Below are 25,323 nucleotides of genomic sequence, written 5' to 3' on the forward strand. Positions count from 1 at the left end.
GCCCCCCAGCCGGCGGAGGGATCGGCAGTGCTGCGGCAGGGGCAGCACTGCGGGGACAGGCTCGGGGACTGGGTGTGGCCGGGGATTCTCTGCCACTGCTGAGATGAGTCGGGCGGTCTCAGCCCAACTGCCGCATGCATGGAGCGAGGCAGAGGGGCTGTGCCATGCAGGGCTTCCTCCTCTCCCTGGAGGCTGCACAGCTGCACGTTCTGGATCCTCAGCAGCATTAAAAGGCTCCAGGGATCCCCTGGTGCCCACCCAGCACCCGGCTGCAGTGCAGCCCCACTACACACAGGGCAGGCAGGGGCTCTCCCAGCGGCAGCCCAACTGCCGCATGCATGGAGCGAGGCAGAGGGGCTGTGCCATGCAGGGCTTCCTCCTCTCCCTGGAGGCTGCACAGCTGCACGTTCTGGATCCTCAGCAGCATTAAAAGGCTCCAGGGATCCCCTGGTGCCCACCCAGCACCCGGCTGCAGTGCAGCCCCACTACACACAGGGCAGGCAGGGGCTCTCCCAGCGGCAGGGGCCATGGGGAAGGGCAGCCGAGGCTTGCAGCCTCCAGCTGAGACAGGAAGAGGAGGTGAGGGGCAGCTCTGGTTTTCTGCAAAACTTCCTCCTCTCAGCCCGTGCCTTCCTGCAGCCCAGCGAGGTGACCCAGCTGCACTGAAGGCTGTGGGGCTGGGCCTCCCCTCCATGGGTGCTCTCACAGGGATGCAGGGCCAAGCTGGGGAAATTCATCTTATTTTTTTTCCCCCACTCACTCCGTGGTATGAAATCAAGCTCAGCTGAGGGCCGAAATCCCCCCAGGGCAGCCCCACTGCACCGTGAGCTTTCCTGCAACGTGTCCCAGAGGGAGGGGAAGGCTGGCGAGGAGGGAGCTGGAGCTGCTCCTGGCTGGAGCTCAGCTGACACTCAGCGGTTCATTCATGGCCAGGCTCCATTTTCCAGCTGTTTCTTTCCCCCCCATCAGCTCTCTCGGAGAAAAAAGAACTGTCTGGGGACTTTCTTTGCCGGGGGGGAGCCCGCACCGCAGCGGGTTGCAGCTATAAATGGTGCTAGTGTTAGAAAACAACCTGTGAGTTACCCTGGAAACCCGGCTGCGTTTCCCGGGCCCTGCTGCCTGCGTGGGACTGATGGCGGCCTTGATTCCGCCCGCAGAAACTCAGATAAAGCTGGTGGGACTCGGTGGGGGCTGCCCAGCCTCAGTGTCACGCACCAGGGGGGCGTCCCCAGCAGCTGCTGAAGCTGGGCTGGTGCCAGGGCTTGGGGGGGGCTGCAGAGGGAGCATTGTGGGGTGCAGCAAGGAGAGTCAGCCCTGTGGAGGATGCTCAGCCCATTTCCACGTATTCAAGCGCTTTTTTTCCACTCCTGGTTTCTCTCGGCGCTGGCAGGAAGCTGTGGGGGGGCTCATCTCCTCTGTCCCTGGCCCTTGGGGTCCCCAGCTCAGTGCCACATACCAAAGGACCTTGGTTTTGGTGACTGCAGGGTGGTTGGTGAGGCCTCTCCCTCCCCGCCAGCTCCTCTGGGTACCGCACCTGCAGTGAGAGCTGGTGGGAGCACCCAAGGTGGGAAGCAAAGCCCCCCTAAAGTAACACAGCCCACACAGTGGGAGCTTTAGCTCATACTGGCTTTTCTGTTCCCTCCCACAGCTCCTCCTTGCCTTCACTCTGGTGATTTCCAGCTCAGAAAGCCATGGCACCCCAAGGAAAGGTAAGGGTGACCCTCACACGCAGGATGGGTAGTGAGGGTGTTATGGGGCAGAGCCCAGAGCTGGGGCAACGTCTCCCTCATGCAGCAAGGACATGGTGACATGCGTGGGGTGTGATGCTTCCCAGAGCCTGTTTACATTCCTGACTCTCCAGTCAGCACTGTCTGGATGGGATACAGATGGGGGAAGCACTGGGGTAGGAGCTGGGAGAGGAGGGACAGCGAGGAGCAAAAATCCTTTAGGGACCTCAGCTGGATGGGGGAGAGATACGGGCTGTGGGAAAGGGAGAGATGTTGCACTGGGGATTTGAGCTTTCATTGGAGATGAATCCTGCCTGAGCCTGCTGCAAGGCATACAGCCTGGCTTTGGCCTCTCCCCAGCCTGGATTTCTCCCCACTCCAAGATGGGGCTGGTGCAATGTGGCAGCTGGGTGAGCAGGTGCTTCCTGGCAGCCAGGAAAACATCTCAGCGTGGGTGGAAAACCCTGCCTCGGTGGGCAGCTGTGGCTGGCCAGGTGCCATCTGCCCGGGGGGTACAGCAGTGTGCCAGGCAGGGGAGAGGTCCAAGCCCAGAGCCTCCTTTCTCCACTGCTCAGGGCCAGGCTCTGCTTTACTTTCCCTCGAGAAATCAAGTAATCATTGTCTTCAGACCAATTACTCGTGACTTCCTTCAGCCGAGGGGGTGGTTTCCTCTGGGTGGGGAAACTGAGGCACAGCATGAGTGAGCACCACCCCCACGGTGGTCCAGGACCCTGAGCAGCTGTGCAGTGGGAAAGAGAGAAGCCATGCTGGGAATTTTGCTTCCACCCTCCCGGCCCCAGCCTGACTTATTTTTAGCTGGGAGGTCCCGGGCAGGCTGGGATGACTCAGAGGCTGGGGGAGGGGGGGGGGGGGGCCCTGGCAGCTGAAGCAGGGGATGGAAAGAGGGGCGGGGGTGTGAGGAGGGCACAGCAGGCAGGATGCTGTTTACCTCCCAAGTGATGTTTCTGCACCTCCCTGGGGTCATGGAGCCTGTGGCGATGCACAGAGCTGAGCTCCTGCCTCAGTTTCCTGTATGTATTCCTTGCCATGGCAGCAAGGCAAGCAGCTCAAGCTTCAGTGGCTCAGCAGGTAGTTAACACAGCCCTGCTCCTCCTCCCCTTTTAACCAGAACCAACGTTTTCTCTCCCCGTCACCACCCCCGTGACCCCAGCACCTTCCAGCCACCTTCATCCTGTCCTACTGCTTCCAGACACTTCCTTTGTCCTGCAACTCTATATTTACGTCTTTGCAAGGCCCGTGTGTGGGCAGCAGGTCGCAGGGAGCCAGGAGGGCCTGGGAGCTGCCGCTGCCGGGAAGAGGGGCTAAATCCAGCTCTCGGGATGAATCACATGCAATATGATCTGTTCCTGTGCCCACCGGGTTCCCTGCAAGGGCAGCGTCTCCTCTTGCCTGACTTGGTCACCTCCGTGTGGACACCAGTGCCAGCAGCTCCTCCATAGAGGGCTTGTGGGATGTTCCCAGCCTGGACTGGTTTCTCTCTGGAAAATGGGGGGTACAGAGACCAGCTGTGTGTCATGCACAGTGGAGGACTCAGAGGCTGGAGGAGGGGAGGCGGGGGGCCCTGGCAGCTGAAGCAGGGGATGGAAAGAGGGGCGGGGGTGTGAGGAGGGCACAGCAGGCAGGATGCTGTTTACCTCCCAAGTGATGTTTCTGCACCTCCCTGGGGTCATGGAGCCTGTGGCGATGCACAGAGCTGAGCTCCTGCCTCAGTTTCCTGTATGTATTCCTTGCCATGGCAGCAAGGCAAGCAGCTCAAGCTTCAGTGGCTCAGCAGGTAGTTAGCACAGCCCTGCTCCTCCTCCCCTTTTAACCAGAACCAACGTTTTCTCTCCCCATCACCACCCCCGTGACCCCAGCACCTTCCAGCCACCTTCATCCTGTCCTACTGCTTCCAGACACTTCCTTTGTCCTGCAACTCTATATTTACGTCTTTGCAAGGCCCGTGTGTGGGCAGCAGGTCGCAGGGAGCCAGGAGGGCCTGGGAGCTGCCGCTGCCGGGAAGAGGGGCTAAATCCAGCTCTCGGGATGAATCACATGCAATATGATCTGTTCCTGTGCCCACCGGGTTCCCTGCAAGGGCAGCGTCTCCTCTTGCCTGACTTGGTCACCTCCGTGTGGACACCAGTGCCAGCAGCTCCTCCATAGAGGGCTTGTGGGATGTTCCCAGCCTGGACTGGTTTCTCTCTGGAAAATGGGGGGTACAGAGACCAGCTGTGTGTCATGCACAGCGGAGATGATGTGCTGCAGCATCGGGATTGGGCCCAGGGGAGTGATGGGGATGGAGCTGCCCCATGTTCCTCCCCTTGTGCTCATTCCTGGAAGCAATTCCTGGATCAGAAGTGCTGGCACTGGTGCTGCCTGAGTGATGCCCACCTTCTCTGGGGATGCACTGGCTTTAGATGCCCACACTGGCAACAGCCCTGGGCATTTGTATGGCTTTGGGGATTTTAAACAACCCTTGAAGCAGATCTGAGCAAGCAAGCCCTGGGAAGTGTATCTACCCAGCTGGGACATGGTACCAGCAGAGCCAAGGGAAGCTGCTCAGTCTCCCAGGGTGCTGACACAGCCGAGGGCCTCAGCTCAGCCCAGCTCCCAGCCCCAGTGAGGGGAAATGCTGCTCTTCAGCTCTTCCCACTCCCTGTCTTCAGCAGGCATGTGTCCCAGTTCCTTACATGAGGCCAGGCTGGTTTCATATCTGCTTCCAGCCAGGGTTTGTGCTGATCTCATTCAGAATCTGGCATGGGCTCCCCCAGAGTGAAATCCCCCAGGCAAAGCTGACTTGGGGAAGGGAAGCCTGATCCCTGCTTTTTTCTGTTTGGGGGTTTCTCTCCTGGGATCCCTGTTGTGCAGCCTGGAGGTGCAGAGGAGCAGACACAAGTAGATTGTGGAACCCCCAGGATTTCTCAGGCTCTTAGGAAAGTCTTTCCTTGTACTAAGGAACCCTGCTCTGACCCTTCAGACCAGCCTGGGCCCTGTGGGAGTGCACACTGGGGTAGGACAAGCTGTTGGCAGCTCTGGCACTTCTCAGTGCTTTCTGCTTAGCAGCACACGATGACTTTGTGCCTGCAGATGTGTCTCCTCACTCAGAGGCCATGCAGAGCTTGGGCATCCTCAGCATCCAGAGGGTTTTCCTGCTCACAACAGGCAGTAGGAAGATTATTTCCTTCATTGCTTCCAATCCACCTCTCACACTCCCTTCAGCCCAGTGGCATTGCCAGGGGATCACCCTGGTCCTTCCATGCCTTTCCCTGCATTCAGGGTCTCCAACCCTTCTGTGGGGCCTCCCCTTTTCCTCCTGAACCCCCCAGATGGAGCTGGAAGCCCAAACGTGCTCAAGAAACCTCTCTTTAAGCACCTGTTCTTGCTGGCACGGTGGGGAGGGGTGTATCCAGCTTAAACACAGGGCACAAGCAGCCAACAGAGCGATGCCAGTGAGACATGAGAAGGAAGGCTGTGCACTCTGCACTCCAGTGACCTGGCACACAAACTATTTGCATGGTGGGGAGAGCAAACAGGAAGGGAAACAACTGAGAAGAACGAGGGTTTATGTTTGAGGCTAAGATTTGCTTCTGGGCAGTCCAAGCAGGAACAGAACTTGCCCCAGTCCTGCTCAGCTTTAATTCCTCCTTCACACATCCCACTGGAGGCCACACCTTCCCCTTTCACTTTCTCACCTCCTTTCCCCTAGGTCTACAGGGGGTCAGTGAAGGATTTCCCAGGCTTTGATGCCAACCAGGACGCGGAGGCCTTGTACAATGCCATGAAGGGATTCGGTATGAACACTTCTCCAGACTGTCACCACAGGGCCACCCTGATGTCCCCTATTCTTTCAGTTGACCCTTGCATGGCTGGGCATCCTGCATCCCCTCTCTTCCCAGCTGCCTGTCTGTTTTAGTAGCATGCCAGGACCTCTCCTGGCTCCCTGTTCCTCCATGGAGCCAGCTTGGCTCTGCTTCTCCTCCCAGCCCAAGTCAGAAGCAACTCTGAGCACGGCAGGATGGTTATGATGAGCCCAGCCATGGGGGGTGAGACCCAGCCATGGGCTCAGTGTGATTCCCAGCTCTCCCCACAGGCAGTGACAAGGAGGCCATCCTTGACCTCATCACCTCCAGAAGCAACAAGCAGCGAGTGGAGATCTGCCAAGCCTACAAGTCCCTCTATGGGAAGGTAACAGCAGAAACGCTCCCTGGTCCAAGCCCCTGCTGCAGACGCAGGTGGCCGTGGCTGCCACCAACCAGCCCACGCAGGGACCCACTGCTCCCTGGACCCACCTAGAGAGGCTGTGGAGCAGAAGGTCCCCCAGCCCCTTTCTCCCCCTCCACCAGGACCTCATTGCAGACCTCAAGTACGAGCTGACGGGGAAGTTTGAGCGGCTGATCGTGAGCCTGATGCGGCCCCCGCCCTACGGCGACGCCAAGGAGATCAAAGATGCCATCGCGGTAGGGGGTGGGCAGCCCCCCCGGGCCCTCTCTGAGGACACCCCAGCTGGCCCCACTGCTCATGGGGCTGTTTCTCTGCCCTCAGGGCATCGGTACAGATGAGAAGTGTCTCATTGAGATCCTCGCCTCCCGTACCAACCAGGAGATCCACAACCTGGTGGCTGCCTACAAAGATGGTGAGGGCTGGGGAAGGGCTGGGGCTGCCCTGTGTCCCCTTGGGCCAGGACAAGGGACAGAGGTGAGGGGTTCCAGTTTTCCAGGACCTGACCTATCCCTCTTCTGCCAGCCTATGAGAGAGACCTGGAAGCTGACATTGTTGGAGACACATCGGGGCACTTCAAGAAGATGCTCATCGTTCTGCTTCAGGTACCTCCATCTGTCCAGCACCTATAGGTGGTGGGTGCCTGCACCCAGCAGAGCTGAGCCCATCTCTGTCCCACAGGGTGCCAGGGAGGAGGATGATGTGGTCAGTGAGGACCTGGTGGAGCAGGATGCCAAGGTGAGTTTTGCTAGGTCATTGGGACGGGTGACATACAGGCAGGGATGGGGCTGGTGGCACTGGAACCACATGGACATAGGCCAGGGAAGGGTGGAAGGGTATCCATGCTTGGGCAGAGCCCCACATGAGCAGCTTGCTGACTGGGGCCCTGATGCCCTCCCCATCCCACAAGGACCTGCTGGAAGCTGGTGAGCTGAAATGGGGCACGGATGAGGCCCAGTTCATCTACATTCTTGGCCGGCGAAGCAAGCAGCACCTCCGCCTGGGTGAGCATCTCCTGCAAACTTGGGGTTGGGCTTGAAGGTATCTAAGGCATCTTGGTAGCTTCTCCAGGCATCATCTTGCTCTCCTCCCACAGTGTTTGATGAATACCTGAAGATTTCTGGGAAGCCTATTGAAAGGAGCATCCGGGCAGAGCTCTCCGGTGACTTTGAGAAGCTGATGCTGGCCGTGGGTAGGTCAGCCCCTGCGTGGGGAGTGCTGTGAGAACACACCACTGGCCTTGCCAGGGTGGGAGGGCTCTGCACAAGAGCCAGCAGGGTAGGAGTTGCAGCTCCACCCAGTTTCAGGGGGCTAAGGGTGAGTGGGGAACGTGGTGCGCAAGGGCTACGGGTGCTCAAAGGCTGGGGGACTCATGAAGCCAGGTGCCAGCTTCCCTCACCCTACCTCATTTCCCACAGTGAAGTGTGTGAGAAGCACAGCAGAGTATTTTGCTGAAAGGCTCTACAAGGCCATGAAGGTGAGTGGATCGTTCCTGCTCCTGGGGGGGACCCAGAGTGTGGCAGGGAGCCGGCCAGAAGAGGGCTCCCCTTGCCACAGGGCGCTGCTGGAGGACAGGGTGACACAGGTCCATGCAGACAGGACCTCTGTGACCTTGGGTCTCTGCTCTGCCCTCCAAAGGAGTTATTCCTTCATACCTGGGGTTGGGGAGTAGTGTGATAGAGGGGTTGCTTGGCCATCCCAGGCCTGATGCAGGGGCTCCTCCATTGCAGGGGCTGGGCACGAGAGACAACACGCTGATCCGCATCATGGTGTCCCGCAGTGAGATCGACATGCTGGACATCCGGGAGGTGTTCAGGACCAAGTATGAGAAATCTCTCTACAACATGATAAAGGTAAGTGCTGGTGGTCCCCTGACACCCTCTAAACAGCTGCTAGTGCTGCGTCCCTCATTATGCCAATGTCCATGTGAGATCTGAGCCCCCTCCCCAGCTGCCCCGTTGAGGGTGTCCATCTCTGAGGATGAGGTTCAGGGACCCCGTCCATGTGCCCATGCTATGGCACTACCTTGACCCTCCATGCTACATGTGTCTCCATCTTCACCTGTCTTTGCAGGAGGACACCTCTGGGGAGTACAAGAAGGCCCTGCTGAAGCTGTGTGGAGGGGATGATGAGTAAGACCACCTGTCACCCTATTTGTTCCTCTTTGTCCCCTTGGTGCTGGGTACAAACCTCTGGCTCAGAGCACCTGGGCTAGCAGCAGCCACTGTGGCAGTGGTTGGGTACAGGGGGCCCTGAGGCCCCTCTGCACGGCCAACCATGATGCCATGGTCCCTTCTTGGCATGTGGCAGCCCCACAGGGCAGAGACAAACACCTGGAGGGAAGATGCTCCAGTGGGGACTGCTGGGAATTATTGCCCACTTCGCCCCATTCCCACAGCAAGCACCCGGCTCCTGCCCCCCTGCCTGGCACTTTGGGGGTACAAAACACCCTTCGTGAGGCCACACAGAGGGTGGTGGCTGCTGGTCGGGTGTGGGGCCCTGTGGTTCACTGTCCCCTGTCCTTGCCCTCCCCTTGCAGTGCTGCAGGTGAGTTCTTCCCCGAGGCGGCGCAGGTGGCCTATCGGATGTGGGAGCTTAGTGCGGTGGCCAAAGTAGAGGTCAGCACCCCCCAGACTCCCCTCCACCCCCTCCCTGCTCTCTGCCAGCTTGGGACTCTCAACTGCTCCTCTCTGCTCTGGGGCACAGCCAGACCCTCACCTCTGCTCTGCCCCTCGCTCTGGGGATTCTCTTGATGCCAGTTCTCTGGTTTTGGGGCACAAGGTTGGCAGGACATAAGCCCAGCAGAGCTGGCTGCCCCCCGTGAGCTCCACTAACCCCCTCCTCTCTCTAAGAACCCCCTCCCATGGGGCAGGTGGCCCTGCATGTCTGTGCATCACACCCGGCCCTGGATCTGGTGCCCACTGGAAACCTCCTGTTCCCTGGGCAGCACACCTCAAAACCAGGGCATGGCATGCAGCACCCTGCATGCAGCTGGAAGCACCCACAGTGGGTGCTTTGGGATGTGCAGAAAAGGCACCCTGAGCTCTACGTGCACAGGGAGGATAGGGCTGTGCTGGAGGATAGAATGACAAGGCAGGAGCTGGCAGCCCTTCAGCAGCACCTCTTCTGGCTCTCAGCTGATGCAACAAGCCCCAGCCAAGGTGTCCCAGCTCTGAGGGAGGCGGGTATAACACCAAGCAGGACACCAAGACTCCAGGGACTGTCTGTGTCATCTTCTCCCCACTCTCTGCTGGCCTGGCTATGGTTTGCCCCTTGCTGTCTGGGGTGACAGTGGAAGGGACATCCTCACTGAGCCTCAGGTGCTTGCACTAACATACGATCTGCTTTGGCGATCGGCTTGTCGGGTGGCACCTTCCCTCCCTCTCTGCATCCCTCCCTCTCTGCATCCCTCCCTCTCTGCATCCCTCCCTCTCTGCATCCCTCCCTCTCTGCATCCCTCCCTCTCTGCATCCCTCCCTCTCTGCATCCCTCCCTCTCTGCATCCCTCCCTCTCTGCATCCCTCCCTCTCTGCATCCCTCCCTCTCTGCATCCCTCCCTCTCTGCATCCCTCCCTCTCTGCATCCCTCCCTCTCTGCATCCCTCCCTCTCTGCATCCCTCCCTCTCTGCATCCCTCCCTCTCTGCATCCCTCCCTCTCTGCATCCCTCCCTCTCTGCATCCCTCCCTCTCTGCATCCCTCCCTCTCTGCATCCCTCCCTCTCTGCATCCCTCCCTCTCTGCATCCCTCCCTCTCTGCATCCCTCCCTCTCTGCATCCCTCCCTCTCTGCATCCCTCCCTCTCTGCATCCCTCCCTCTCTGCATCCCTCCCTCTCTGCATCCCTCCCTCTCTGCATCCCTCCCTCTCTGCATCCCTCCCTCTCTGCATCCTTCCCTCTCTCCACCCCTCCCTCTCTCCATCCCTCCCTCCATCCCACCCAGCTCAGGGATGAACCCAAACCTCTCTGTGCACCCACAGCTGCGAGGAACCGTGCAGCCCGCGGGAAGCTTCAATGACGACGGGGACGCGCAGGTGCTGAGGAAGGCGATGAAGGGCCTGGGTAAGTGGGGACCATGTGCCCAGCCCCTTCCTGCTCCTCTACAGCTCCTGCCCCAGGAAGAAAACCCACCCTGGCCCATGCAGGGCTGCGTGAAAGCCCCAGCAAGGGGGAGAAGTGTCAGCTTTGGAGCTGTGGGGGCTCCCCCTTCCCTGTCTCCCATTTATGGGGGGGCACAATGTGGGCTCAGTTCAGGATGACATGGTGTGGTTCTGCTGGGCCCCTTGGCCCTCCCCAGCATCCCTGCTGTTGTTGCAGGCACGGATGAAGGGGCCATCATTGACGTGCTGACACAGAGGAGCAACGCCCAGAGGCAGCAGATCCTGAAGGCTTACAAGGCTCACTATGGCAGGGTACTGGCAGCCCCCCCCCCCTTGCTCCTTCCTTCTGCCCACATCCTGCCCCCTCCACCCAGAGACCTGCCCCTCACTGAAAAGAATCCTGCCCGGGGAGTGGTGGGCAGCCAGAGCACACCAATTTGCTCTGTGGTGACTCCTCCAAGGAAGGCCAAGTTGTCAATCAGCCTCCTGTTGTGGGTGCACCCCGAGCCCCAGGGAAGGGCATCACTTCTCCTTCACCCGCCCCATCCTCAGTCCTGCACAGAGGACTCCAGAGTCAGGATCTCTCCAGAGCCATCCCCCAAAATGTGACCTGAAACCATCCCAAGGTTCTTCCCAGATGTCTTCACACTCTTTTCTTCTCTTTTCTTCCTGCTGTTGCCTCGGCTGATCCATCCCTGTGGAAGAAGCCAAGGACTGAACCCTCAAACACTTTTGCAGGACCTGATGGCAGACCTGAAGTCCGAGCTGTCGGGCAGCCTGGCCAAGCTGATCCTGGGGCTCATGCTGACGCCGGCACAGTACGATGCTAAGCAGCTGAGGAAGGCCGTGGAGGTAACTGGTGGGATCAGCTTCAGCACTGACAAGGTGGTTTTCATTGTAGTTGTATCTGGGGCTGTGAGTGCACCCCAGCTTAACATGCCTCTAGGCTCTCCTCTCCTATATGGAAGGAAAGCAGAGCAGAGGGCACCAGGACAAAGACCTGGTTTGCACTCAAGAGCTACTGGGATCCCAGTTTGACCTCTTTGCAGCCCAGCATGCTCTAACCAGCTCATACACAAAGCCAGGGTAGGGGCAAACTGGTGGCATGCACTACTATCACCACTCACACCAGTTGGGACCCCACTGGTCACACTTGGACATTTCTGTGCTTAGGGCTATTTGCTGGACATGGACCCTGGGCAAAAGGTAGTCCTGGGATTAGTGCAGCCCATACATGTCTGGCACTGGCAGGGCAATGCCACCATATCCCCATCCAGCAGTGCCACCCACAACACCCTGCAATGCCACTCTTTTCCAGGGGGCTGGCACAGACGAGAGCGTCCTCATCGAAATCATGGCCACACGGAACAACCAGGAGATAGCAGCTATCAACGAGGCCTATCAGGAAGGTACAGCACAGGAGGGATGTGGGGAGCACCCAGGTCCTGGCCATGACAGCCTGTAATGCTGTACAAGGCCCTTTCCAGAGCCTGGGGCACAATTCTTGTCTCTGGGTTGGGTCTGTGCCTTGGTGCTGTGAAGATCTGTTAGCTCCTACAGGCAAGAGCAACTCTTCCCCAAGTCCAACACCTTATTAAAGAGAAGTGGAAACCTGGGGTGAGGCTGGCAGAAGTCCTCAAGTCCAACACACCCCCAGATCCTGCACTTCTCTTCCTTTCCATTCATGTCCCCTTCTCCCTAGGGAACAAAAGCTGCAAGCTTCAAGTTAAATCCTAAGCCCCTTGTCTTCCAGAGACCCCCTGATTTTAAATAGATGGTTCTGTGGCTGGTCACCCCCAGAGAGCTGGTCCTGGCCTCTCTTTATGTCATGGTGACATGCCCCAACTCTGCCATAAACGTCAGCTCCTGTGAATGCTCTTTCACAATTATCTCTCCAGCTCTGAGGGAGGCGGGTATAACACCAAGCAGGACACCAAGACTCCAGGGACTGTCTGTGTCATCTTCTCCCCACTCTCTGCTGGCCTGGCTATGGTTTGCCCCTTGCTGTCTGGGGTGACAGTGGAAGGGACATCCTCACTGAGCCTCAGGTGCTTGCACTAACATACGATCTGCTTTGGCGATCGGCTTGTCGGGTGGCACCTTCCCTCCCTCTCTGCATCCCTCCCTCTCTGCATCCCTCCCTCTCTGCATCCCTCCCTCTCTGCATCCTTCCCTCTCTCCACCCCTCCCTCTCTCCATCCCTCCCTCCATCCCACCCAGCTCAGGGATGAACCCAAACCTCTCTGTGCACCCACAGCTGCGAGGAACCGTGCAGCCCGCGGGAAGCTTCAATGACGACGGGGACGCGCAGGTGCTGAGGAAGGCGATGAAGGGCCTGGGTAAGTGGGGACCATGTGCCCAGCCCCTTCCTGCTCCTCTACAGCTCCTGCCCCAGGAAGAAAACCCACCCTGGCCCATGCAGGGCTGCGTGAAAGCCCCAGCAAGGGGGAGAAGTGTCAGCTTTGGAGCTGTGGGGGCTCCCCCTTCCCTGTCTCCCATTTATGGGGGGGCACAATGTGGGCTCAGTTCAGGATGACATGGTGTGGTTCTGCTGGGCCCCTTGGCCCTCCCCAGCATCCCTGCTGTTGTTGCAGGCACGGATGAAGGGGCCATCATTGACGTGCTGACACAGAGGAGCAACGCCCAGAGGCAGCAGATCCTGAAGGCTTACAAGGCTCACTATGGCAGGGTACTGGCAGCCCCCCCCCCCTTGCTCCTTCCTTCTGCCCACATCCTGCCCCCTCCACCCAGAGACCTGCCCCTCACTGAAAAGAATCCTGCCCGGGGAGTGGTGGGCAGCCAGAGCACACCAATTTGCTCTGTGGTGACTCCTCCAAGGAAGGCCAAGTTGTCAATCAGCCTCCTGTTGTGGGTGCACCCCGAGCCCCAGGGAAGGGCATCACTTCTCCTTCACCCGCCCCATCCTCAGTCCTGCACAGAGGACTCCAGAGTCAGGATCTCTCCAGAGCCATCCCCCAAAATGTGACCTGAAACCATCCCAAGGTTCTTCCCAGATGTCTTCACACTCTTTTCTTCTCTTTTCTTCCTGCTGTTGCCTCGGCTGATCCATCCCTGTGGAAGAAGCCAAGGACTGAACCCTCAAACACTTTTGCAGGACCTGATGGCAGACCTGAAGTCCGAGCTGTCGGGCAGCCTGGCCAAGCTGATCCTGGGGCTCATGCTGACGCCGGCACAGTACGATGCCAAGCAGCTGAGGAAGGCCGTGGAGGTAACTGGTGGGATCAGCTTCAGCACTGACAAGGTGGTTTTCATTGTAGTTGTATCTGGGGCTGTGAGTGCACCCCAGCTTAACATGCCTCTAGGCTCTCCTCTCCTATATGGAAGGAAAGCAGAGCAGAGGGCACCAGGACAAAGACCTGGTTTGCACTCAAGAGCTACTGGGATCCCAGTTTGACCTCTTTGCAGCCCAGCATGCTCTAACCAGCTCATACACAAAGCCAGGGTAGGGGCAAACTGGTGGCATGCACTACTATCACCACTCACACCAGTTGGGACCCCACTGGTCACACTTGGACATTTCTGTGCTTAGGGCTATTTGCTGGACATGGACCCTGGGCAAAAGGTAGTCCTGGGATTAGTGCAGCCCATACATGTCTGGCACTGGCAGGGCAATGCCACCATATCCCCATCCAGCAGTGCCACCCACAACACCCTGCAATGCCACTCTTTTCCAGGGGGCTGGCACAGACGAGAGCGTCCTCATCGAAATCATGGCCACACGGAACAACCAGGAGATAGCAGCTATCAACGAGGCCTATCAGGAAGGTACAGCACAGGAGGGATGTGGGGAGCACCCAGGTCCTGGCCATGACAGCCTGTAATGCTGTACAAGGCCCTTTCCAGAGCCTGGGGCACAATTCTTGTCTCTGGGTTGGGTCTGTGCCTTGGTGCTGTGAAGATCTGTTAGCTCCTACAGGCAAGAGCAACTCTTCCCCAAGTCCAACACCTTATTAAAGAGAAGTGGAAACCTGGGGTGAGGCTGGCAGAAGTCCTCAAGTCCAACACACCCCCAGATCCTGCACTTCTCTTCCTTTCCATTCATGTCCCCTTCTCCCTAGGGAACAAAAGCTGCAAGCTTCAAGTTAAATCCTAAGCCCCTTGTCTTCCAGAGACCCCCTGATTTTAAATAGATGGTTCTGTGGCTGGTCACCCCCAGAGAGCTGGTCCTGGCCTCTCTTTATGTCATGGTGACATGCCCCAACTCTGCCATAAACGTCAGCTCCTGTGAATGCTCTTTCACAATTATCTCGTTCCCTCCGGAGTACCTGAAGCAAGGAGCTGTGCTCGTGCCCAGGGCATTAGAACTGCTGGCATGATCCCAGGCCTGAAAATAGCGGATGGAGGCATCTGCTTCAGCCATGCCAAGGCTGGAAAATGGCCATCACCATCCATGACCCCATGGGCATAACAGACACTGGTGGGTGGGAAGCAGAGCTGCAGGCAGGGTGCAGGGCTCAGATGTTCCCCTTCTCCACAGTGTACCACAAGCGCCTGGAAGATGACCTGAGCTCTGACACATCAGGGCATTTCAAGAGAATTCTTGTCTCCTTGGCTCTGGTAAGGATGGCTGGGGATTGTCCCCTCCCTGCCATGGGCAGCAGTGGTGGTCTGCCAGGCTGTGGCTATGGAGAAGACAGAGCATCACCATGTGGCTGGGCTGTGCTGCTGGACCCTGCCTGCCACTCCCTCGCCTGGGGCTTTCCTGGGAGATGGTCTCCCCCCAGCTCCATGATTTTTGTGTTGAACCACAGGGCAACCGCGACGAAGGACCAGAGAACCTCACTCAGGCGCATGAAGATGCCAAGGTGAGAATCCTACTGGCAGTGCTGCTACAGGCTCTGCATTAAATACATGAGGATGTTGCATCCTCTGGTCTCGAAATAGCATCCTCAGGGAAGTGTGTGCTGCTGGGGCAGGGTCTCTCTAAGCTGCAGGGGGAGAAGCCAGGTGAAGTGACACCCTTGGAGGTGAATCTCCCAGGCCTGGTCTCTGATGCCTTAGGCTCTGCCTCTCCATGCCTGGGGGAGCTGCAAACCACAAGAGCAGCCAAGGGCTCAGCCCCAGGGAGCTCCCAGTCTGGGGCTGCACCATTTCTTGTGCAGAGCTGCCACTTTGGGGTCTGGTGACACAGAGCGATGCTGAAATCTGGCACTTGAGCTTCAAAGGCAGCTTTGGACTGGTCTGCAGGAAACACCCACCTCCTTGTGCTGAGCAGGGAGTAGCCCCGTACCCCAAGCTGCTTTTCACCCTGCCAGCATGCTGGGATGCCAGCCCCAGCCCCCAAACCATTGCCTGACCTCTACTGGGCTGTGGTGAGCTGTGGCTGGAGGGGGAAGGCTCAGCAACCAGAAACGGTGCAGGGGGGATGTTGGGGCCCCACAGCCTGGCTCGGGGTCCTGGCTACCCCTGTGACCCCTCAGGCTCTGCGCCTTGGCCTCCTGCTCCTTCGGGACAAGCCTTCTTCTCTAAAAGGGGCTGGGAAGCTGGGTGCAGGGTCAAACCCGAGCCTGTCCTGCCGCAGCGCAGCCGGGCTGTGCCCCTGGGGCCGCTGCGGGCACAGGGGTGCGGGGGCGGTGCTGCCTGCAACCCCCGCTGCACCTGCTGCGGAGAAAGAGAGAGCCAGGGAGGGCACAGGCAGCCGGCACAGGAGCTGGCCCGGCTCCGTGCTGGTTTGTCAGCACAGCCGTCCTTCTGTCCTGCCCTCCTCCCGGCAGAGCCAGCCCGGGGCCGGGCAGGGCTGCTCCCCGGAGAGCAACGGGCTGGTTGGTACTCGAGCCCCAGGGGTGAAGAAGAGCACTTTGCTCGGGCACAGCCCACCCCTTTGCCCCACGTAGTGTTGTAGAGGCAAAACGGGGAGGAGGGCACGGGCCCTGAGATCCGGCACACACACACAGAGGGAGCTGGAGAGAGGTCATTTTAGGGGCTTTTGCCAGACTTCCCTCATTTTGTCAGGGAAGGGTGAAGATTGAGCAGCACATTTTGACCCTGTTGTCTTCCTGTCTCTCTCTTTCTCTCTGCCAGGTTGTTGCTGAGACCCTGGTGAGTGCCTGCCCTTTTGCTTCTCAGCCTTCTGCATGTTTGAGGGGGCACTGGGGTCCTCGGGTGTAGGGCTGGGGCCAGGAGGAGCAGCTCGGTGTGCTCCTCTGGCCATGTGAGCTGTGCTTGCTCATGTGGGGCTCCAGGGACCTTGCATGAGGATGGGGTGGCAGGGAACAGAGCGGACCTGCACAAGGGAACTTCCCTGTGGTGCTGGGCAGGGAGAGGACAGGGCAGGAGAGAAGGAAAAGCCACCTTCCCACCCTTGGGAAGACTGAGGACCAATCCAGCATGCAGGACCCATGTTCCTGGCAGTGTGGGACTAACAGCTGGCTTCCCTGGCTTGCCAAAAGGGGGAGCTGGGGAACTCCTGCAACTTTCTGTTGCATGAGTAGAGCCACCCCTGAGCCCTGCTTCAGGGGGAACAGCTGTTTCACCCGTGGGCAGCACTGCTGGGGCCCAGGGTGGAGGGTGGCTCCTGTGTCTGGCAGCTCTGAACTCCCTGTTCAATACTGGTCACCCCCAAAACAAAGTCTGGACTGGAAAACATATTTTCTTAGAGGTGACATGTGAGCAGGATGTGTGAGTGTGCACACATCTATGCATAGAAAATGTCTTTTTTGGGGAAGAAGAAAAAAAAAAAAAAAAAAGAAGCTGTTTCCGTGCTAATAAGAGATCACCCTCTTTGCAAGAGGGTGTTCAGGACTGGCTGTCCCAGGAAGAGCTGTCTGACAGCTGCTACACCTGTCCTCATGCCTCCCTCTTCATTCTTGGTTGCTCTCTCAGAAACTTGCTGATGTCTCCAGTAACGAAAGCAGTGACTCCCTGGAGACCCGCTTCCTCACCATCCTCTGCACCCGCAGCTACCCCCACCTCCGCAGAGGTAGGACCACAATCTGCAGCTGGACCCTAAGCTGTGACACAAGTGCTTTGATTTGGGCAGGGTGGGACTCTTGGGCAGCAGAAGGTTGGGATGGGTCTGCTTCCCCAGCAGTGGGAAGTCATGGCATTTGGGGTGGGTGTTTGAGGTCACCCAAGCCTGATGTGACCCAGAAGTCTCCATGGTTGATGCTGCAGTCTTCTGGGTGCCCAGGGGTGGGATGTAGGAGCTCAGTGATGACTCTCTCCCTCATCCCCCCAGTGTTTCAGGAGTTCATCAAAATGACCAACCACGACGTGGAGCACGCCATCAGGAAGCGGATGTCAGGAGATGTGAGGGACGCCTTCTTGGCCATCGGTCAGTGCTCCTCCAGGGCCAGGCTCCCCAGTGGGTGGGCAGCCCCTTCATCTGCCTCTGCCAAGGCAACATGAGGGCAGATTTCCTGCTGCACTTGGGCCACAGAGATTCCCATTGTGGGGTGGAGGCATTTATAGGGCATCCTGTAGGGCCAAGCCCGCAGCCCTCTATGAAGGAGGGTTTGCAGCTGATCCAACGGGTGGCACAGCTCCTTGCTGTGGCATGTCCCCTGAGTGCCACGAGCCAGAAGCCCACTGCCTTTCCTCTCTGTGTTGCAGTCCGGAGCGTGAAGAACAAGCCAGCCTTCTTCGCTGACAAGCTCTACAAGTCCATGAAGGTGCAGATGGGCTCTCCTGGGGCTTGGCTGTGGGAGGGGGCTATGGTGGGCAGATACCCTTTGGGACTTTGTGATTCAAGCCCGTAGCAGTGCTGGACTTTGGCCCCCAGCTGTCCCAAGCAGGGCATGGCTGAGCTCTCTGCATCAGCTCTCTGGGGTTAGCAGGGGACACAGCAGGCTTGTGTAGCAAGCACATGTCCAAGAGCAGATCCACAGCTTGGACTGTGCTGGAGATGGTAGGAGAGTCCTTGAGCCCCAGTTCCTCTGGGGTTATTTGTTCACACTCCCCTCTGCAGGGTGCTGGCACAGATGAGAGAACCCTCACCCGGATCATGATTTCCCGAAGTGAGATCGACCTGCTCAACATCCGGGGCGAGTTCATAGACCTCTTCGACAAATCACTGCACCACATGATTGAGGTGAGGGGACACGGGTGCCCCTGCCCAGCATGTCACCTTGTCTGGCAGAGCCCTGGTCATGAGCTCTACAGGGACCTGAGCTGTGAATGGTGCCATGAGCAGCACAGTGGCTGAGCATCACCTGGGGAGGGGGAACCTGCCCAAGCCAGCCCCAGTGTTAGCAGCTCTGGCTGTAGAGAGGGGATGTGCCAACATCTTCCACTACTGCAGGGTGGCCAGGGCATGGAGTTACACCCTCCCTGTGCCCAGCAGCATGAACTGGGCTTTGCCAGGGCAGGCATCAGTGGGGGGCTCTCTGACATGGGTCTCCCTCTTGCAGAAGGACACCTCCGGTGACTACCGCAAGGCTCTGCTAGCCCTGTGCGGGGGGGAGGACTAGGTGGCTGCAGGAGCCCCTTCTTCGTGTCTGAGCCAGCACACACACCCACTGCCTTGATGTCACCGCAGCTTCGGGGGCTCCAGGGGACACTCGGTCCCCTGTGCAGGACACAGCTCACTTTACGCTGGAAAGCGGCACCACATTGCAAGGGGGGGAGACTCGTAGAGGGGAACAGAGGGGTCTGGGGATTATTATCTGTCTCTGTGCAAAGTAATTCGTACATAAATATGCCTCTAACCCAGGAATTCATCCAGATGGGAAAGACAATTTTGTCTCATAAATAAAACCTTATTGTTGCTGACCCTGGGGTGACAGCGATCGATTTATTGAGGCAGGTTTGAGTGGGACTAAGCAAGGCAAACTCGGGCAGAAGCCCAGCCCCAGGGAGAGCCCTGGAGACCCCAAAACCCGTCTGAGCAACACCACGATGTCCCCCAGTTCTGAGAAAGGGGCTAGAATTGTGTCTGGGGCTGGCAGCAATGTAGGGATTTCGCTGAGAGCTTCATTTCATGCCTTGAAAAAAACCCCTGGCAGGATTCGTGCAATTGTGTGAATGATGCTTTTTGCAAACCAGAGATCCAAATCGGACTTGATGGTATCCATCTGTCCTTGCACGCAGCTTCCTGAGCTTTCAAGCTGCTAAAGAAGCAGTTGAAAAGCACATGCCACAGCAGCTACACCCCCAAACAGTTTATGTTTGCACTTCCCCCAGTGCCCAGGAGAAAAGAACTGGAATTTCCAAAAGTGGGAAATTCCAGCACTTTCAATTGTTTCCAAGTCAGAACAAAAAGTTTTGAATACCCAAGTCTTCCTCAGAACAGCTGGGTAAGGAAAGCTTCACCTTCAAAATATCAAAGCAGCGTTGGGAATAATAACACAATATTATTATAACACTTCAAAACCAGCTGAGGTCAAGAAGCAGCAACATGTAGAGACAAACCAGGGAAGCTGAAACAACCCCGCTTGGTGTTATCCCATTGAAAATTCCCTTGATGCCTTCCTGTAAAACATCCCCTTGTAACAAAATCACCTTTGCCAGAGGAAAAGACCAAAAAAACTCTTTCCCATAGTGATTTGGCCTCCTTTGCCTTGCCCCTGTGGATAAATAGGAATGGGCATCCCTGTCCAGGCAGCATCTGGGGTCTGAACTCACCCCATGCCTACAGCAGCCTACAGGCCACCTGCTTGGCCAGGAACTAGTTGCTAAGACTTGGAGTAGATGCAGAAGATGTTTTGAAGGGAGGACATAACCCCAGTCTTCATCTGCCTGCCTCTCAGCTTTGCACCAGAGACATGAGGCTGCCGGAGAACCAGGCATGGCATGGCAGCTGCGGGCAGCAGAGCTGGCCATGTTCTGCAGCCAGGAACAGTGCTCCCAGGGACCCAGCTGCCATGTCCAAGGAAGTTTTGAGGCTCAGGAGACAGCCTGGCACTCCTGGAGAGTCAGATTTGGGGCAGTGGAGCTCTGCTCCTCCAGAGCACAGAGGGAACTTGGCTCAGTCTTAGCACGGAGCAACACATGAGCCATCATCCTGTCTCCTTGTTGCTGAAACAGATGTACCAAGGGTTGTATTCCTTGGGCACAGGTGTAAACACTCCAGAGAATTTTCTGGCTGTACCATGATTGCTCTAAGTCTGTAACAGGTGACTCAATCACCCACAGCCTGGCTGCCTTGGAGTGGCACAGGACAACAAATGAGACCAGGAAGCCCCTTGGGCCAGTCCCCAGCCCAGATCAGGGCCATGCTGCCCTCAGGAAGCCCAGCTGACCCCAGCACACTGGTCCCAAGGCCAGGAATTTCCCTGGCACCCAATGACAGCTGCTCCTACAATGAGGGCAAGATACCAGAGTCACACAGTGTTTAGGGATAGGGAGGGACAATGAGATGGGATTTCCTCCTCAGAGCAACTCCCCCCGTGGAAAGTCCTGGAGCCGAAATCCCTTTGTCTTGCCCCAGCACTGCAGTAACCCAACTCCAGCAGCAGATGCTACAGCTGGAGCAGAAAACAGCCAGTGGCATTTTAATTGCTGCAAACACTTAAGCACACTCAATATCCTATTTAACCACAGGGTATTTCAGCATCCTGCTCCCATGATGCTGGGATTAGCAGCACACCAGGGGCTGCTCACAGTTGGCTACCCTGCAAGGTAGAACCACAAACTGGGCTGAGCTCAGCAGAGCTGCCCACCCTGAGCGTAATGCCAGGAGGGTGACAGCACCTTGGGAAGCATCAGCATGGCCTCAGGGACTCACTCTGCACCTGGGGCATTTACTCCCCATTTGTCACCCCAATGCTTTCTTGCAGAGGTGGATGAATTTGCAGCCAGCTCCTGTTTGGTGCCATGCATGGCAGTAAATGCATCTCCCACTGCCAATCAAATGAAAGGCCACACCAGGTCCAGAGACATGAGATGTTCTGGTTAAAAGCAGCCATGAGGAAGGAGGAGGTGCTGGGCAAGGGTGTTGTTTTAGAAGAACTCGAACCAAGAGGAGCGTGAGGACCAACAGCACCAAGACAGACTGTGGATCTTGGGACACAGAGAAGCACAGAGGAGTGGAGGAAGCCCAGTAAAATGCACAGAGAAGTGGCAGCCAGAAGGTTACACATCACCTTGCCAAAGGATTTGGGAAGGTGAGTAACCTGCAGGGAAACAAGGAAATCTCAAGTCTGGGAAGGGGAAAGAAGGCCTAAGCCAAACCTGGGGAAAGAAGAACACTGTTTCATGTTCAAATCACTCACTAGCTATGTGTGTTAATTCACGATAATGTTAAATAAAAATTCCCTGGGTGAGGACTGTTTTGCCCATGAAACCCTCTATATGTGAGCAGTTCATAGACCCTTCAAACAAAGCAGCTTCATCCGTGTAGCATCCCAGTCTCTAGAGAAAATGCACTTCATAATGCCACTCTCAGAACACCTCTGCTCCATCTGCTGGGTCCAATCCAAGAGCAATGGGTGGCAGATCTCATGCCTTGCCTCTGTGATCAATGGGAAGTGGTTCTAGGAAGGCAAGGAAAGGGAGGGACAAAGCAACAGGAACAAAAAAGGAGAAAAATTAGAAAGGCTGTGAGCAGGGCAAGGGCTGGAGGTAGGTCCGTGCTGGCCACCCACGCTTCAGCCTCAGGGCTGCTGCTGTTGGGGTGCACAGGCCAGTGCTCAGCACAGGGCTGCTCGGCACGTGGCCCAGCAGTGCCGGGGCAAGGACGCCCTTCCAGGCAAAGCCAGAGCCAGATTTCACAGGTTGCGACATCCAAAAAACCCCGCGAGCCCAAGTTTGGTGTGCAGAGGGTCAAGCCTCTCCCTCTGAGTCAGCTCCAGAGGCCACTGCAGATCCTTCTTTTCTTTTCTTTTTTTTTATTTATTCAGGTTGGAAAAGCCCCTTGGGACCACCGAGTCCAACCATCATCCCTACTCTACAAAGTTCTCCCTTAAACCATCTCCACCAACACCACATCCAAACAACCCTTAAACACACCCAGGGATGGTGACTCAACCACCTCCCTGGGCAGCCTATTTCAGTGTCTAACCACTCTTTCTGTGGACAAAAAAAATTCCTAATATCCAGTCTAAACCTCCCCTCTTGCAGCTTGAAGCCTTTCCCTCTCATTCTGTCGCTAATTACCTGTGAGAAGAGATCAGCACCAACCTCTCTACAATGACCTTTCAGGTAGTTGTAGAGGCTGATGAGGTCTCCTCTCAGCTTCCTCTTTCTCAAACTAAATATTCCCAGCTCCTTCAAGCATTCTTCATAAGATTGATTCTCTAGGCCCTTCACCAGCTTTGTTGCCCTCCTCTGTACTCACTCCAGGACTTTGATATCTCAATATCCTGAATCCTCTTTACTGCCAGACTCTGGGAGGAGCCGTGTCTTGTTCTCTTGTCCTTGGCCCAATGCTGCAATATCAGCGAGCCACTTCCATCCCATCCACCATTCTCCCCTTCCCCCAGAGAGGAAAAACCCAGCCTTGAGTCTTGGGAGCTGGCAGAGGTTTCCTCTTCAGCTCTTCCCGAGCCACCGGAGGAAGAAGCAGCCTTGGCCCTCACATCCAGGTGCTGCTCACTGGGCACCCTGTTCCCCAGGGTGAGCTGAGGCTGGGGGAAATGACTGAGCTCACCAGGGGCTGCTCTCCTCACACTGTCATTCCTGGAGTCATATTTCCAGGACAGGATGAGGAGCCTCTTTCTCAGGCATTGCAACTGGATGAGACATGGCTCATCAAGAGAGGAAGAGGGGGAAATCCCCCCTGTGCCTGTTGTTGATCTTGCAAATTTGGACTCTGAATAATTCAAAGCTTAAGGCACACAGGGAAATCATTTGAGCACCCTCAGACCTGGTTCTCACAGCTCTTGGAACATCTGCTGTGGGGCTGCACCCGGTCTCACCACATCCTATCCCCTGCTGACTGTGGAGGAGGGAAGAGGATGATGGCAGAGCTATGGAGGAGGGCAGGAGGTGGTGATCTCCTGCAAAGCAGGTGACACTGAATCTTGCTTCACAGAGGCAGAGGGAGAAGGGAGCTCTCATTCAGCAAGAGGGTAAACCCAACAAAGAAAAAGCAGCCTGGCATCCCTGGAAAGCCACAGTGCAAAGACAGGGTGCTGCAGAAGGTCTGGGAGAGCAGGATTGCTCCCCAGGACCTCACTCCTCCATCCTTCTGCTCACCTCTCACTTGCCCCAATCCTTTCCACGCTCCTTCCTTCACTCTGCCAGCAGCCCACTCTCCCAGGCTCACTCCCCTGTCCTCCATCCCAGAGCCCTCCCATCCTGCCAGGTTAATTTGAGCTCCTGATTTGCATAGGCAGCAGATCACAGTGTTCTGGAAATCCCCTCCTGCGGCTGGAGCTTCCTCCCCACAAAAGCGTCACTGTCAGCCTTCTGCTTCCCTTCGCTGTCAGAGCAGGGGGACCCATTTCACCTACCCCATCAGCACCCCACAGGCAGCAGCCAAGGCACCCCCCACAACTCCCTGTGGAGACAGGCCCACCCCAGGGTGCCGTGCCAAATGGCTGCCCTCCTGCTCCTGGCCCCCCGTGACAGGGCACTTCACCAGAACAAGCCTCCACCGAAGGTGCTGAACCCAGTCCCCCGTGCCAGAAAACCCCCTGAGCATGTGAAAGTGTCATCTGTGAGCACATCTTCACACTGGTGAATCACAGCTGCCGTCAGGTGAGCGTGCTCCCCTGTGAGCTTGGTGGGACCAAAGAAATTAGGAAGGACCAACGGGACAAAAAAGCCTTTGGTATTCATAGTGAAGTTTGTGCTGGTGTTTGGGCCAGCCCAAGCAGGCAACCTCGCAGAGAAAACACAAAGAGCAGCTGGCTAGAAAGATGGGGAGACAGTGGGGAAGAGCCACCATCGACCCACCACCCCCACAGGGACCCCACAGCTTTTTGCCCTTCCTGCCCTTGTCCATCTCCTACCATGCACACCAGCTGGAGTAATTCAGGGCATTTTTTGGGCCTCCCAGTTCACACCCGGCAAGTGTAGACCAAACATCCTGCCAGGTACAACTTTGTGCCTGCTGGCAAGGAGCTGGGGAGCTGGAATTAGCCTCTGTAAACACTTAAATCCTTGGTGTTTATCCCAGCACCAGCTGGCTCCAGCATTGGTTCTGACCATCAGTAAGTCTTAGTGGATGGTTTCCAGGGACTACCTACAGCTCTGACACACCTCCACCAGCAAAGCCAGCTCTTCCCTGCTCCCTCAGAAAGACACATCCTGTTCTGACTCCAGAGGTGGATGAGAACAGGCTGGAAGGACTAACGGGACAATGATGATGCCTCTCACTAGACCCAGCAGGCTGCCTGGGGAGAACCACAATGTGTTTGCAAACCTGGCAAAGTCGCTCAGCAACCGGGCAAGGAAAATGATGTAACCAGGCTCTCCAGTTGTCCAAAAGTGAATCACAGCCCTCCCTCCCACCCCTCCTTTTGCTGACTAATACCTGACATGGCTCGGCAGCCCCTGGAAGGACCGGCACAGGAGAGCCCTTTAAGCGGTGCCTGGCTCCTTATCAAAACCACACAGAGGCTGTCTGGGGCTTCCATCATGGGGAATTCCCCTTCTCCATGCCTAAAAGTAAGCTCAGCTGGGCTGGCCTTCCTGCATTTGGGGACTGCAGCCGGCAAGCGCTTGGCCCAAAGGGCTCTCACCACCCCGAGCCCCTCCACAGCCCAGCCAGGTGAGTAAAGCAGTATTTTTTCAGTGCCAAAGATGGAGAGAGGGGAAGGCAGGCAGCTTTTCAGCTCTCAGTTCACAGTGCTGCAAAGCGGGGCCGTGCCAGCCCCCTTCTCACAGAAACAGAGCAGGGTTTTGGCTGGTTTTTTGCAGGCTGAGACATTATCTTACTTATAAGATGCTTTCTGGTTCTGTGGGATTGTGTTTAGCTTTGAAGCCAGGTTTTCTGAGGGCTAACAGAATAGCCCTGGGCCTCTAGAGTGGAAAGAGGGCTGAGCAGGAATTGAGGACATGAGCACCACAGGACACCCCGAGCCCAGCAGCACCTGCAGAAAGGAGGCAACAGCAGAGTAAGCAGAGAACAGCACGTCTGGTTACAGCAAGCTTGCTTTGCTTCTGGTTTGTTGATTTTATATATATATATGTGTGTGTATCAAAAACACCGTCCTTGTGGCAAAACCAACACAGGAAAGAAACTCGGGTCGCTGCAGAGCGAGTCCTGAAGGGCTGTGTGAAACCAGAAGGCGTTCCCTGTGGTTCTTGCTCGACTTCTGCTGCTCACAAACACACAATAACCAAAGCAGCAGAGAGGAAAAGGATCCCTGGTAACACAACGCTGCTGCTGGGGGGTTAAGGTAACTCAGAGACAGGCGGCAGCGCCGGGAGGG

General features: G+C 56.9%; 1 protein-coding gene across 2 annotated transcripts; it reads left to right on the forward strand.

Annotated features, from left to right (window-relative positions):
• Positions 1 to 1,691: 1,691 nt before the first annotated feature.
• Positions 1,692 to 18,775, forward strand: ANXA6 (annexin A6). 2 transcript variants are annotated; one of them, XM_010002026.1, is made up of 25 exons: positions 1,692 to 1,709; positions 5,437 to 5,521; positions 5,821 to 5,915; positions 6,074 to 6,187; positions 6,273 to 6,363; positions 6,474 to 6,553; positions 6,630 to 6,686; positions 6,859 to 6,952; positions 7,045 to 7,140; positions 7,367 to 7,425; positions 7,679 to 7,801; positions 8,022 to 8,080; positions 8,488 to 8,566; positions 9,926 to 10,007; positions 10,263 to 10,357; positions 10,784 to 10,897; positions 11,364 to 11,454; positions 14,544 to 14,623; positions 14,818 to 14,871; positions 16,088 to 16,105; positions 16,889 to 16,985; positions 17,244 to 17,339; positions 17,618 to 17,676; positions 17,973 to 18,095; positions 18,415 to 18,775. In XM_010002026.1, the coding sequence occupies exons 1-25, from the start codon at positions 1,692 to 1,694 to the stop codon at positions 18,472 to 18,474; spliced, it is 2,019 nt and encodes a 672-aa protein (XP_010000328.1). In that variant the 3' UTR covers positions 18,475 to 18,775. The 2 variants fall into 2 exon arrangements, with proteins under 2 accessions (XP_010000328.1, XP_010000329.1); XM_010002027.1 differs by lacking the exons at positions 10,784 to 10,897; positions 11,364 to 11,454 and adding exons at positions 13,161 to 13,274; positions 13,741 to 13,831.
• The last annotated feature ends 6,548 nt before the right edge of the window (positions 18,776 to 25,323 follow it).

This window comes from Chaetura pelagica, unplaced genomic scaffold (genome assembly GCF_000747805.2).
Source record: "Chaetura pelagica isolate M959 unplaced genomic scaffold, ChaPel_1.0 scaffold356, whole genome shotgun sequence".
Classification (NCBI taxonomy): domain Eukaryota; kingdom Metazoa; phylum Chordata; class Aves; order Apodiformes; family Apodidae; genus Chaetura; species Chaetura pelagica.